General features: G+C 40.2%; 1 protein-coding gene across 1 annotated transcript in view; it reads left to right on the forward strand.

The window, feature by feature from the left end:
* Nucleotides 1-1372: 1372 nt before the first annotated feature.
* The window catches only part of NUS1 (NUS1 dehydrodolichyl diphosphate synthase subunit), a 28286-nt gene continuing 15189 nt past the window's right edge, over nt 1373-14469 (forward strand). The window contains exon 1 of the mRNA XM_032862392.1: nt 1373-1911. Coding sequence (XP_032718283.1) covers nt 1497-1911 — 415 coding nt within the window. The 5' untranslated portion in view covers nt 1373-1496. The remainder of the gene's footprint in view (nt 1912-14469) is intronic.

Consider the following 14469-nt stretch of genomic DNA (forward strand, 5'->3'; position numbering starts at 1 on the left):
CTCCTTTTTAAAAAATTTTATTTTATTTAAATTCAATTAATTAACATAGAGTGTATTATTAGTTTCAGAGATAGAGTTCAGGGATTCATCAGTTGCATATTACACCCAGTACTCATTACATCACATACTCTCCTTAATGTCCATCATCCAGTTACCCCATCCCCCCACCCACCTCAGTTTGTTTCCTACAGTTAAGTATCCCTACAGTTATTTCATTTTTCTGATGGCTGAATAATATTCCATGGTATGTATATACCACATCTGCCTTATCCATTCATCTGTCGGTACACATCTGGGCTCTTTCCATAGTTTGGCTATTGTAGACATCGCTGTTAGAAACATTGGGGTGCAGGAAAACTACCTCCTTCTAAGCACAGAGAAGTAGCCAGAATTTGAGAGCAACCACCAGACACTGAAAGATGCCAAAGAAGAAAAGTGGGAGCCCCCTCCCTACTCCCTTGTAGAGGTTGAACATTTATTTATTTATTTATTTATTTGAGAGAGAGTATGGGGCTCAATGTGGGGCTCCATGTGGAGCTTGATTCCATGACCCTGAGATCACGATCTCAGCTGAAATCAAGAGTCAGATGTTTAACCAACTGAGCCACCCAAGCACCCGGGGAGGCTGGTCATTTTTAAGCCAGGAGACCTGTTAACCTACCTCTGGCTACTCTCGGAGGAAAAAACCAAACACTTGAGGAGAGGAACCAGGATCTGCATGTTGGGCGCTGTGGTGGGTACTATCAGATAGAGATGGGGCCAGAACCCCTTTGCTTAAGTTTGCAGTTCAAGGAAGTACAAAAGTTGTAGCCCACATGTGCCTGCAGACCTGGGAGTTGGCCATGGGGAGAAGAGATTGATGGCTTTAATCTTGTCTCAAGTGGCAAACACTGGGGCTAGAGTAAGTCAGAGAAATGTAGCAGTACTGACAGCGGGCTTCCTTCTATTCCTAGACTGTTTCTGGCGTTTGTAATTTCTAATCCAGTTGGGTCACTTCTACTCCTTAGAAACCGTTTCTGGCCGGGCCATGAAAGTAGGCAGTATAAGACTCCTAAGTCCCCCAGGGACACGGAGTCCCTGAAACCGCCCGATCCAATCTCTAAGACGTGTAACTTTCTGGGATCCTGCGGGCAAGGGTTGGCGGCGTCTGCACCTCGCCCTCCACACAGTAGGGGGTGTGCTTGGGTCTCTGGCCCGCTTAGTTCGCAGGCGCTCGCCCTTCCTTGCCGCGCCGGATTAGGCCACATCCTCGGACCCAGAGGCCGCGTCACAGTTTCGCACCGGCCAATCAGCACTGTCCATGTACTAGCGGGGGCGGGGCTGCCAAGGCAGGAGGAAGATGGCGGCGGGGGCGAGGTGAGGTGTTGGCAGCAGAAAGGGGTTCGGGCGTGGGGGGCGGGGGAACGTGGAGCGATGGCCCGCGCCGGCCGCAGGGCTGGATAAAAGCCGTCGCGCCGCGGGTGTAGGAGGGAGGGAGGTGAGGGCGCCACGAGAGTATGACGGGGCTGTACGAGTTGGTGTGGCGGGTGCTGCACGCTCTGCTCTGTCTGCACCGCACGCTCACCTCCTGGCTCCGCGTTCGGTTCGGCACCTGGAACTGGATCTGGCGGCGCTGCTGTCGCGCCGCCTCCGCTGCGGTCCTAGCGCCGCTCGGCTTCACGCTCCGCAAGCCCCCGGCTGCCGGCAGGAACCGCCGTCACCACCCGCACCCGCGCGGGAGGCCGGGCCTGACCGCCTCCCACCTCCGGCTGCGCTGGCGCGCGGACGGCCGTTCCCTGGAGAAGCTGCCAGTGCATATGGGCTTGGTGGTCACCGAAGAGGAGCAGGAGCCCAGCTTCTCGGACATCGCGAGTCTCGTGGTGTGGTGTATGGCTGTGGGCATCTCCTACATTAGCGTCTACGACCACCAAGGTGAGGTCCGGCGCGGGTAGGGGGACCGGGGCATCTTCGACCGCCGGGACCGCACATCCGGCAGATGTATCCGGGGCGTGCCGCTCACCGCGGCGTTCCAGGCTCTTCCAGTTGCCAAGTCCCGTGGCCCTAAAGTGCATATTACGGTGCCAGCGCTTTCGAGGAAGGGAGAGAGGATTTACTAACACCTCCTAAGTCCCTCTATTCGATTCAGTCGTTTTCTATGCATCTAAAAACATTTCTTGTTCTTTACAATGCCCCGGTAAGGTAGATGGTATTTGTATACCCTTGTTTCACAAAAGAGAGACCTGAGGATCGCCAGCATCTGTGCTTCTCCACGTACTTGCCCTTTTGTTGCACCGCAGTGTTTCTTCAGATTCCAGGAACCGCTCTTAAGTCATTGTCAGGCTGTGAAGGGTGAGAGACGTAAGCTGAGGGGTTGGGGCCAGGTAGCAGTTGAACTGGGCCTGCGAGACGTCTGTGAGACTGGATAGGCAAAAATGAAACTAATCACTTAGTCTTCAGAGTTCTGGGGTAGTGTGCAGTCCTTGATCCTTAGTGGTTAACACAGTCCTGGAGAGAATAGTTCCCTTCCTTAAGTTCTGATGAAGGGAATGAATTTCACCGTGGGGGATTTTGTTAAGTATGAGAGTTTAACACTTACTGGGTAGCGACAAACTTTCAGCACTGTGCTGAGCACATTCCTTGTGACTTTGCATTTGACTCCGTGGACTGTCAGGCTTATGGAGAGTAGACAAATACGTAAGTGACGGGGTTAATAACAAGAAGTGTTGAGAGTAAGTAAACACTATGAGATTGGGGGAGAGGAATTTCGAATGGAGGAACTTGAGATGTTCAGGCAGAGGAAATGGGCTTTCAGTGGGACATTTTGAGTTGGAGATAAGGTTGATGAATGTCAGGCTTGAGTTCAGTTAGATCTTGAAAGCAGTGGAATATTTTTTAGAGAAACAGGTGTCGTAACAATGATTTAGATGTACTGGTATGATGGAAAGGAAACTAATCTTGAAAGCAGTGGAATATTTTTTAGAGAAACAGGTGTCGTAACAATGATTTAGATGTACTGGTATGAAGGAAAGGAAACTAATATTTTATTCTCTGTTCAGTAATGTAAATTACTTGTATGCACCATGGAAGCTACAGTTTGATTTTTTTTCCTTAGAATCTTTCTCAGATAGGTGGGTGTCAATTGGGGGGTTTTGTCAGAAAAATAGGGTGAGGTCAGACATAACTCTTAGAGGGTATTAGTCTTTAACCTGGCATCTTCCTTGCAGTCAGCAAGGAATAGGGTGACTCAGCCTGTCGTCATCAAATGATTTAACCTGTAGGATAAAGTTTAATGGGGACTGACGTTTTATGGAACTTCCCAAAGAAGTCAGCAGACCAATAGAAATCACAAGACTGTTAGGAAGGGACACTATCGTTGCTTAAACCAGTGCAACACAAATACTGCCTGGGGAAAGAAGCGAAGCAGAAATGGAAATTAGTTGAAGCCATTAAACAATGTGGTGAATTGACTTATAAATGAATCCCATATGTACAGTTGATTCTTTTCAAGCAAGTACCTATATATTCCAGAAGGAAAGGCAGATGTATAGCTAATAGTTTAACTTGGTGATTGTACCTACAAAGATTGTAATGTTGCCACACTTCCTTGTTCCATCAGTTCCTGTTAACGAATTGCTGATGTGGTTCAGAAATATCTTGTGTTACATTTGCTAAAAGAAAAATGATTGTTAATGAAAAGGAAGAAGTCAAGCTAACCAGATACTGACAAAAAAAAACAGAAAGGACGTTTGGTTTGGTTTTTAGATTTTATTTGTTTGAGAGAAAGAATGAGCCAGAGAGCATTGGCAGGGGGAGGAGCAGAGGGAGAGGGAAAGGCAGACTCCCCGTTGAGAGGGAGCTCAAGGAACAGGACCTGAATAAAGAGATTTGCCAAACTTGTCTCCATGATTATAACTGAAGAAATGACCATAATTGGGGTGGCAAAAAAACTGGAGTTTAGGGGCTTTGGGGTGCTATGCTTGCCTGGGTCTCACTTGAAGTATGCTTAATTCCACTTTACCTGGGTATGTATTATTATCTTCAGTGATGGGACCTGTTCTTACTGCCCAGCTCTATTGGTACCATGCGGAGACCTTGCTGTAGGGCAGTATTTTTCAAAATGTGGCCGAGGGACCATCTGAGAATGAGTCATTGCGGATGCTTATAAGAAACAGAGATTAAGGGGCCCCTGGGCCACTCAGTCGGTTAAGTGGCTGCCTTCAGCTCAGGTCATGCTGGAATGGAGCCCCACATCAGGCTCCCTGTTCGGTGGGGAAGTCTGCTTCTTTCTCTCCCTCTGCCTGCCCTTACCCCTATACTTGTGCTGTTTCTGTCAAATAAATAAATAAAATCTTAAAAATTAGAGATTGAACAGTTATAAATCAGACTGAATTAGGGGAGTGGGACCTGAGCATCTTTGTTTTTATCAGACTGTCTATACACCGCCTCTGTGCACTGAAGTTTGAGGCTAGCACAAATTGAGGGATACTCTGCTACTTACCTTACTTCAGATTATTCATTCTTAATGTTCCTTTTCATGAGGGAGGCATTCTGGGTAGGGGCTTAATATTAGTTAGCATAAATTGGAATGTTCCAGAATTGTCTTCTGTGTGAAGATTCAGCAACAGGAGAACAGAATTCTTTTGTGTTGCTCTTTCTGGTGTTAACTTCCATCGTTGTAAAGTTGTAAGTCTGGACTAGGTATCTTCTGAAATTGTTTTTGGGTACAGATTTCTCACATTGGCATTAAAAATGCCTGCCCAGTGTACTCCCAGCCTTCCCAACCTACTTCTCACTATCTTACATATCTTTTGCTGCATCCATGTTTAGGTTACTTGATGTTCCCTCTCACTGTCTACTGGCTGTCTTCTAGTCAGAGGCTCTCATTGATCGTTGTAAGTCCATCCTTACTATGATCTCTTACCTAGCCTGTCTTAACTCTTCCATTCTTTTATCTTGCTTTATCCTTGGATATCCTCAGAACTTTGTACATCTCTGAAGGTATTTCTTTTCTAAAGTAGTAGTCATGTATGTGGGCCTGAATCATCTTACTAGATTGTAAGCTCCACAGATTTATCTGTCCTTTTAATTTTTGCTTCTCCTACAGTGTGTAGTTTGGTGTTGTACATGTAATTTGTTTCCCAGCATGAATACCCAGGACCCCTGAAATAATGGAGGGAAATGAATATAGTTTGTCCGAGTTGTATTTGGCACAGTGACACAGATGCTGTTGGGTGGTATGGTTTTACTAAGTACTTCTTGTTCTCCTCGTATTGAAATACAGAGTTGGAAGAAGTGTTGAAAGTCCAGTTGTATTGTGATTATATCTTGTTATAATGAGCAATACAAACTAGGGTGCTTGTCTTCCTTCATGGGGAAACTCATGTATGGGAGCATCTGTTCCCAGTCTTCACCTTTGTGTACTTTTTGTCCTGTACAGAATTTCACATGTACCTTAGCATCCTGGAATGTCCTCTCTTTGTGCCACAAAGTTAGGTACCCAGCGAAAGGCTACCATCAATCCTTATAATGTCCGCTCTGTTACTTTTAGTTAAGGTCTTGGTTATTCAATCCCCAATTTTGCTGACTTTGAAAAGCCTTACTCTGCTTTTGTTAACTTTTGAAATGACCTCATTCTCTTGAGTACCTTTCTTTTTTTTTTTTTTTTTTCCTCTTGAGTACCTTTCTGTTTAGGCATAGTACTGGACCCGTGTAATGGGTCCAGTTTATGAAAATAAACCTTGGGGCGCCTGGGTGGCTCAGTAGGTTAAAGCCTCTGCCTTTGGCTCAGGTCATGGTCTCAGGGTCCTGGGATCGAGCCCTGCATCAGGCTCTCTGCTCAGTGGGGAGCCTCCTTCCCCTCCTCTCACTGCCTGCCTCTCTGCCTACTTGTGATCTCTGTCAAATAAATAAATAAATAAAATTTTAAAAAAAATAAACCTTTACTTAATAGGAATAATTAGTCTCTGTTGAAGTCTTACTATGTACAGATACTATGCAAAGAAGTACATTAAATCCTTAGCAGTTTTACACATCAAGAAACTGACACTTAGAAAGCCAAGCACCCATATCTAGTAAGAAGCAACTCTAGAATTTCAACTAGATTTTCTTGTAGAGGTTTTGTACTTAACTGTTTTGCTATACTGACCTCCACTGGCAAGAGAATATGACTATAATATAGTCACTTTTAGTATTATTCCTAATTATGTTGGGTCATCTTAAAGCCTTTATTAAAGTGGTACTTATCTACAGGTAATAGAAATAATTTGTAACGTAATTGAAGGCAAATAGAATTTTCTTCATACCACTAATACAGAGGTTAATCCTATGAATTATAGGACATACTTTCTTTACTTTCAACCAAATTTAATTTTATGGAACTTCTGGTCTGTGTTGAATTATTTCTTTGTCAGGTAAGCAGAGTATGTGAAGACATTCTTCTCATTTTTAAGATGTGCACCGAGAGGCTGAGAAATCCCGTGCGGTTTGTTAATCGCACACGTCTCTCCTGCTGAAGAGCTGGGCTGGGAAGCACAGCACTTGTCACGTTTGCTGTGCCGCAGTCACAGGTCTCTTCCCTTGCTACAGTGTGCTCATTCCAATGAAGTATCCTGGGGCTCTCCCTTAAAGTAAAATTGTTTAATGGCATATAAGATTTATTTTGTTATGACTACTTCAGTCATGTAAAATTTTAATGGTAGTTTTTTAAAATTTTAAATAATTGCTTCATAAGTATATGTTTTTTTCTCTGAAGATTGCTTCTGATAGAGTAATTGGGTTGTTAGAGAAATTAAATGAGGGTAACCACTAGGTCACTTACGTGTCTAGTTTAAAAGGATAAAAGGCCACTTTGAAGGATGGACACTTAGTAATTCCATAGCTGGTTATGCTTTATAATTAGGAGAGATTATTTTAGTGTTTATCTCATTTTTCTCTCTTCCCTTCCCTCGTCGTTTTTTTTTTTTTTTTTTTTAAGATTTTATTTATTTATTTGACAGAGCACAAGCAGAGGGAGCCAAGCAGGGATCCCCATGTGGGACTTGATCCCAGGGCCCTGCCTTGTAAATACCTGCTGTAGATGTTTCTTGAAATCTGTTTCTATAGAAGGGAGGGGATAACCATGGTAAAAATTCTAATTTCAGATTTAAAAGAAGATACATTAAATAGGTGCTTTAAAAGTCTCATTTTATGGAATTGATTATTCATTTCACATAAATTTTTAAAAAGAAGCAGTGTTTAAGGAATACAGATAAGATTTGCTGAGTGAATACTTGTCTAATTAAACTTCTTAGGGGCGCCTGGATGGCTCAGTGGGTTAAAGCCTCTGCCTTCAGCTCAGGTCATGATTCCAGGGATCTGGGATTGAGCCCCACATCAGGCTCTCTGCTCGGTGGGGAGCCTGCTTCCTCCTCTCTCTCTGCCTGCCTCTCTGCCTACTTGTGATCTCTGTATGTAAAATAAATAAATAAAATCTTAAAAAAATAAAAAACTCCTTACTTGGTTACCTTAATTTGGAAAAAAGTATGTATGTCATGCTTGTATTACCCAGTTAATGTATGCATGCTTGAGTGAAAGCGTAGACTAAATATTGAAATCTATAATTCTTAAATGTCATTTTAATTAATATAGTAGAGATTTCAGGAAAACTACAGTAAGGGTCCTGAATATAGTATATACTCTAATAGGTAGTTAGAGCATGTAGAGCATACTTAATTCCACTCTCTTTGAAATATTTCTGTCTTGGCTTTGATGCTATCATATATGCTTGGATTTCTTCCTGTCTTGCTCTGTTCCTTCTGAGCCTTCTGGCTTGTCTTCATTTGTTCCACTTCTAAATGTTGGGGTGTCCTAGAGTTTTGTGCTGCTTATATGTATATATGCCTTGTCATTCTCTCATTCATGCCATCTTCTAGGTCAAGGGTCAACCAGCTTTTTCTTAAAGGGTCAGCTAGTAAATATTTTAGGCTTAGTGGGTTAGAGGTCTCTGTTAAAACTACTCAATTCTGCAAGTGAGTCCAAAACTCAGTCATAAGTGAGTGGTTGAGGCTGTGTTCCCAATAGCAGTAGTTTGTTGACCCCTATACTAGATGATTTCTCCATTCTTACCACTTTAGGTAGCCTTTAAATGCTCATACCCAGATTTGTATCTCCAGTCTTGATCTCTCCTGTAATTCCAGCTCCTATATCCAACTCACTGCCTAACAGGTTCACTTTTATTCGACATCTCAGATACATAACATTTCCAAAACAGTACTCTTGAATTTCCCCCCTACCCCAGACCTGCGTCTCTCAGTTTTTCTTATCTTAAAAAATACTAGCACCTTCCAACTAATTGCTCAACTAAAAACTTAGATGTCTTCTGTGAATCTCTTACATTATATTCCACCTGTAATTCATCAACAGGCCTCCTTGGCCTTACTTCTAGAATATGTTTCAAATTGGACACTACTTTTGGTTGTCCATTGCAGCCACCCAGTTTGAGTTATTATTTTTCACCTGGATTATTGCTGTAGCCACCTGATAGATCTTCATTTATATTCAGGCCCCTATATAATCCATTCTTCACTCACCAGCAAGGTGATCTTTTCTGTTAACATCATTCGAAACCTGAATAAAACCTTCCAGCAGTTTCCTGCTGTACTTGGAATGTTTTCTCAGCTCATTACTAAGGCCCACAGACCCTTTTATATGACCCTTTTGCCTACATCTCTGTCTGACCTCATATAATGTTTTTTGTTCCACTTAATTTCTGTGTTCACCAGTTATACTGGCATTTTTCTTTTCTTGAATATGATGAAAACCTAAATGCTGAGAGGATATGAAGTAGCTATAATGGTAACGATCTCAGTTTTGAAAGTATTGATTTTTGTATTTTGAGAGCTGAATAAAATCAAAGACTTTTTTGTTAAAAAATGCAATTGTTACAATAATCACGAGATTAGCACTGAGGAAGAATACATGTTACACAAGTGAAAAAAAAGTTGTATGATCCTATAAACCAGGATTACACATGCATGAACAAAGACTAAGAAATAGTAAAAATTGGAAGTGTAATGATGGTAAGGTTGGGGGCATTCAGTTCAGGGTGGATGGTTAGGGGACATTACCTTACCTTGTTGTCTATACTTTGAGCATTTTAAGTAGATTTGAATACTAGAATTTGGCCCCCAAAGTGCACAGCTAATGTTTATCAAGAAATACCAAAAACAGCCTTTCTGAGGTCCAGTTTTCTTAGCATAATATTTTATTTCTTATTGAAATTATAAATGTTCATGGGTGTGTGTACATGTGAATCTGTGTGTTTTTAAAAATAGTTCTTCCATATTTCTTTTCTGTCTATTTACAGGTAGTTTACACTTAGGAAGTTGAGAGTACATGATATATACTTGTAGAGCAACAAAACACAATACAAAATTCTTTAAATTATTATTATAAAAACTTATTTTAGATTCCTAAATAATTCTTAAAGAATTTAAAGAACTGTTAGCCCTGGGAAACCGTCTTAAAAACCTTTTAAAAAGGAGCTCTAGTCCTAGTTTTTTTTCAAAAGATGTGACTTATTTGTGAAAAGGCTAATTGTATATATTTAATAGAGTTCACCTTTGGGGGAGGGGAATTCAGAATGTAATGGGTATATTAGTAAAGTGGGTTTAACATTGTGTGTTTATCAGTGTTAGAAATAGTTACTGAACTGAGTAAGTAGAATCCAAGAGATCTGGATTTCAGGCCAACATTTTAAATACTCTTAACTAACAAGGACAATTGCTTAACCTTTTTAGGTCTATTTCCTCATCTGTAAAAAGATGGGATAAAACAGTTATTTCATTTTATTACTGTGTGATTCTGTAAAGTTTTTTTTCTCAAAATGTATTTCTCAAAAATGTATTTGCAGTTGTTTTTCCCTTAGGTAATCCCTTAGGTAAGTTATTTCTGAGTGATTATGGTCCCAACTTCCTTTTACATAAAATGACTTTTGTGATAGTTTCTTTTATTACATTTTCGCTTTTCTTTTCTCTTTTCTTTTCTTTTCTTTTTTCTTTTCTTTTCTTTTCTTTTCTTTTCTTTTCTCTTTTTAATTATGTTGTTAGTCACCATACAGTACATCAGTAGTTTTTGATATAGTGTTACATGATTCATTGTTTGCGTGTAACACCCAGTGCTCCATGCAATACATACCCTTTTAATACCCATCACTGGACCAACCCATCCTCGCACCCCCTTCTCCTCTAAAACCCTCAGTTTGTTTATCAGAGTCCATGGTCTCTCATGGTTCTTCTCCCCCTTCCAATTCCCCCCCTTCATTTTTCCCTTCCTTCTCCCAATGTCCTCCATGCTATATCTTATGTTCCACAAATAAGTGAAACCATATGATAAGTGACTTTCTCTGCTTGACTTATTTCACAACATTTTGGCTTCCGTTGAGAGCCTGTGAAGGCAAAAAAGATGAATTATGATATGAGAAAAAGAACTCCATAAGTATAAGTACTTGCGTAATATCATACTATGATATTACCAGAGGAATTGCCTGTCTTAGTCAAAGGCAGTCTTATATCTTGTTGCATTTCTTGTGTATCATGTGAAATACGTGTGGGTGCACATTGAATCCTGAAGTAAATTTTAAGTTGATAGTATTGCTTATAGGAAAGTGAGATGGGTGTGGTATACAATCGGGATTTCTGGAGGGGGCAAGCTATGAGGTATCAGAAATCCTTTTGCTGATACTGTGCTTTGTCTGTATTTAGCACTTCTCAGAAGCAATACCTGTATATTTAATTTCTCCATCCAAATCAGCCAAGACAAAGGTTGTGTTTAAAATAACTTTATGAGCATCCTTATAAAAGATATTTTGTAACTGTGCCTCTGTATTCTTCCCTCTTAACAGAATTTCTGCCTGTGTGCATTAAGGAAGTGCCTGCTTTTATTGTGAGAGGTTCCTGGAAACTTCTTAAAAATTCCATTCAGAGACCTGTCCAGTTAGGTTTTGTTGTTGGTGGCACTTTGTGCACTGATAATTCAGTTTATTAAATAAACATTGAACTCCTGCTATGTGGAAGGTGCCTTAGGGGAAAAGAGATGAATAAGACACAAGTTCATAAGTAAGACTGCAATTCAGTAGGGGGATTAAGCTATAATTAGAATAAAAAGTAGAATATTTTTTATTACGGAGTTTGAACAAAGTGTGTATTTGGTGAGGATGAGTCCAAGGAGGAATGGGGCATATCTGGCTGGGGAATTGGAAAGGGCTTCTTGAGGGTAAGTGATATTTTAGCTGGCTTATGTAGAGTTTTGGTAGGCATGGGGCTGGGAAGGTCACAAAGGATGGACGTTGGACTTACATCATATGTTTGGGTGGGGGGCATAAGGCAATTCTAATTTTGCTGGGAGTAGCATACTACAGAGAAATAGTCATTTGTTTCATAAACATTATTTCTACCTACCATGTGTGATAACATCGGCTGCAATCTTTTTTTTTTTTTTTTTAAGATTTTATTTATTTGTCAGAGAGAGAGGGCGAGCACAATACCAGGGTGAGCAGCAGGTGGGCAAGGAGCCCGACGCAGGACTTGATCCCAGGACATCAGGATCATGACCTGAGCTGAAGGTAGATGCTTAACTATCTGAGCCACCCAGGCGTCCCTAGGCACAACTTAATGCTGATCTGAGCAGTATGTTCTTAATACATTAAGCACTTGGGGGGGCCTTCGGAGATAATAAAATTGGAATATGTCATCGTTGAAGATGAACCCAACAATTAATCTAGTTGCCAACCTAGTAATAATACATGTTAGAAGGGGCAGGAAAACCCATTGGAAGGTGATTGTAATATTTTAAAGAAAAGAATTGCTTGACATAATTGGGGACAAGGAACAAATGGAAATGGATATAGGAAATACTGCTGTAGGAGAGATAACGGGTTTAGCATATTAGTAGGGCATTGGAGGTGGTAGTGAAAATACTAGAGAGTAGAGAAGATGCTTTGGTAACTGGGTAGGTAGTGATGCCTTTATTAGAAATAGAACAACAAAAAGGGCTATGGCTTTTTTTTTTCTTTTAATTATGTAAATAGCTTAACAACAGTTACAATTTCAAATCACCCGTTGTCCCATCATCCTTATACATTCACTATTCTTATATTGCCTGTTCCCTTCAGGCCGTGTCCCTAAGTGCATATAAGTTTTACATTTATGGTGCTGTCCCATTAAAACAAAGAAACAAACAAGCTTGATGTAAGTATTTGAGAACTAGCTTTAAAAGATAAGCTGCCAGGTTTTAGGTTTGTTAATTTTCAGATGTTTACAGAACTTCTAGGTAGAATTAGATATTTGAAAGAACTGGAATTGTTAACCAGATGCTAATCGTGTTTTTACTTAAAATTTTAATGTTTTGTTCATCGTGGATGTTTTTGCATTAAGTTGTTAAAGATATTGCATTAAGTTATTATTTATCTTGATAACTGAGTTTTTTGGTGCCCCCTTAAGTCTTGCCTCACTCATCTTACCCTTGTCCTGGTCCTGAGTGGTTGTAAAGTCCTGTGAGTGACTGGACTTAGAGAAGAAGAAGCACATGGACAGAAAGAGAAAGTGGAGATAGGAATTCTAGGAGTAATCTCCAGTTACAGGTGGGAAGAGGGAACGGATGCAGTGAAAAGGGAGAAGGTGCCATTCAAGAAACAGGTTGGGAGTAGAGCTAAGAAAGGGTATTCAGACAAGCTGGGGTAAGGATAGAATTTTGAAAAGGAAGCAGGGTAGTCATTAATGGTTAACACTTTAGAAAGATTGAGAAGGAAAGGTATAGATTGAGAAGAGGTGGTGATATTTTGGTAATAAAGAATATCACCCATTGATTTGGAGAGAGCAGGAGTTCCTGTAGCGTGTTACCACTCTCATCTGGAAGCTAAGGCAAAGATGAGTGAATTGGTGAGAACTGAAGCATAGATCTTCAGAGTATCAAAGGAAGGGACCAGTGCGGTGTAAATAGACAAAAGCAAGGGTTCCTACTGGTAGGTTACTGTTGAAATGAATAATCTTAGCTCATGTGAGAAATAGATTTAACATTTTAATAAGTTCCATATGTCCTGGCAGGAGTATTATGGAGATTTTGCATTGTTTTTAAAATTCATATGTCTTCCATAATTTATACCTATGATATAGACCAAAGTGTTGTCTAAATTATCTTTTATTTGCATAAATAATTGGAAATCTTATAACATTACTAAATCTGTATTATATAGTTGTTTTGAAGTATATGCCTTTGTGTCATACATGTGAATTTTGTGATTTACTCGAAGATGTTCATATCCTACACATCTCTGTTGATGCATAAGTATTATTATACTAAACATTGTTTTTCAAATAGCTTCTGATATTAATCACCTGCCTTAAAAAATTTTGGTTGTATTTGGGACTATATTTTTTTGTTTAATTTCACTCTGGGTATGGGTACTACTACACAATGTTTGCATAATTTATATTTCTTGGCTTTTGATCTTGTGATTGTGGGCTTTCATAAAGGAGCCACAACCTTAGCCCCTGCTCTCCCTCATGTATGTTTCCTTACCTTTGGAAATCTTTTTTTCTCACTTCTTGTGTGTACCCCTGAAGAATTTTCCTAATTCTTCCTGGGCCAGTTGAAATGTCATTTACCCTAAAGAGGTTTTTTGAAATCCCCTGGCCAGTCTCTGACCTGTTGTCTTCTTTCAGCAGACGTTTATTTGTTGTCTTCTCTGTGCCAGGCACTGTGTTGGCCCCCTTAGAGCAAAACAGTCAAGATCTAGATCTACCCACATGGTACTTACAGGACCTCTTTTGAATGACATTTCCTCATGTGTCTTAATCACTTTTTTGGTATCCCCTGCCTAAATATTCTGTCATCAGCTCTCTAAAACTAAGCTTATTCTCCTTCAAACCACTTTTCTGCTAGAATTTTCCCACTTTAAAAAAAAGTTACTATTTTCTGTTCGCTAGGATTAAAGTCTTGGAATTTTCTGTGTTCACCTCTAATTAAGTCACGCTCTTCATTCTGTCAGTTCTTCTTTTATAATGAACTCCTTCCATTGCTTCATCAAGTTATGAGTGGGCTCTTACAGTACTCTCCTGCCTGCCTTTCTCTGTAGTGTTGTCAGGTTAATTTTCCTGAAATTCTAAATTTCCACCATTACCACATTGCTTTGGAATTGTTCAGTAGACCCCATGAAGTGAAAAATTAGGTCTGTCTCCTTTTCTCAAATCCTTTGCACCAGCAACATTTGTCTGTCTTTTGAATTCAGGTTTTGTTTTGTTTTGTTTTTCCCTGAAAAACAGTATTCTCATTTTTTTAAGTTTCTCAAGTTAGCTTAGCTCAAGTCTTGCTTATTTTACAAACCCTTTCTTTACTAAATAAAGGAGACTGCTTTTTTATCTTTGAATTGCTGTAACACATAACACCACCAAGTTGACATGTGTATACAGCAGATTCTGTGTAATTTTATATATATTTACAGTGTTCTCTCTCCCA

This window comes from Lontra canadensis, unplaced genomic scaffold (genome assembly GCF_010015895.1).
Source record: "Lontra canadensis isolate GAN:19392208 unplaced genomic scaffold, GSC_riverotter_1.0 scaffold23, whole genome shotgun sequence".
NCBI lineage: Eukaryota > Metazoa > Chordata > Mammalia > Carnivora > Mustelidae > Lontra > Lontra canadensis.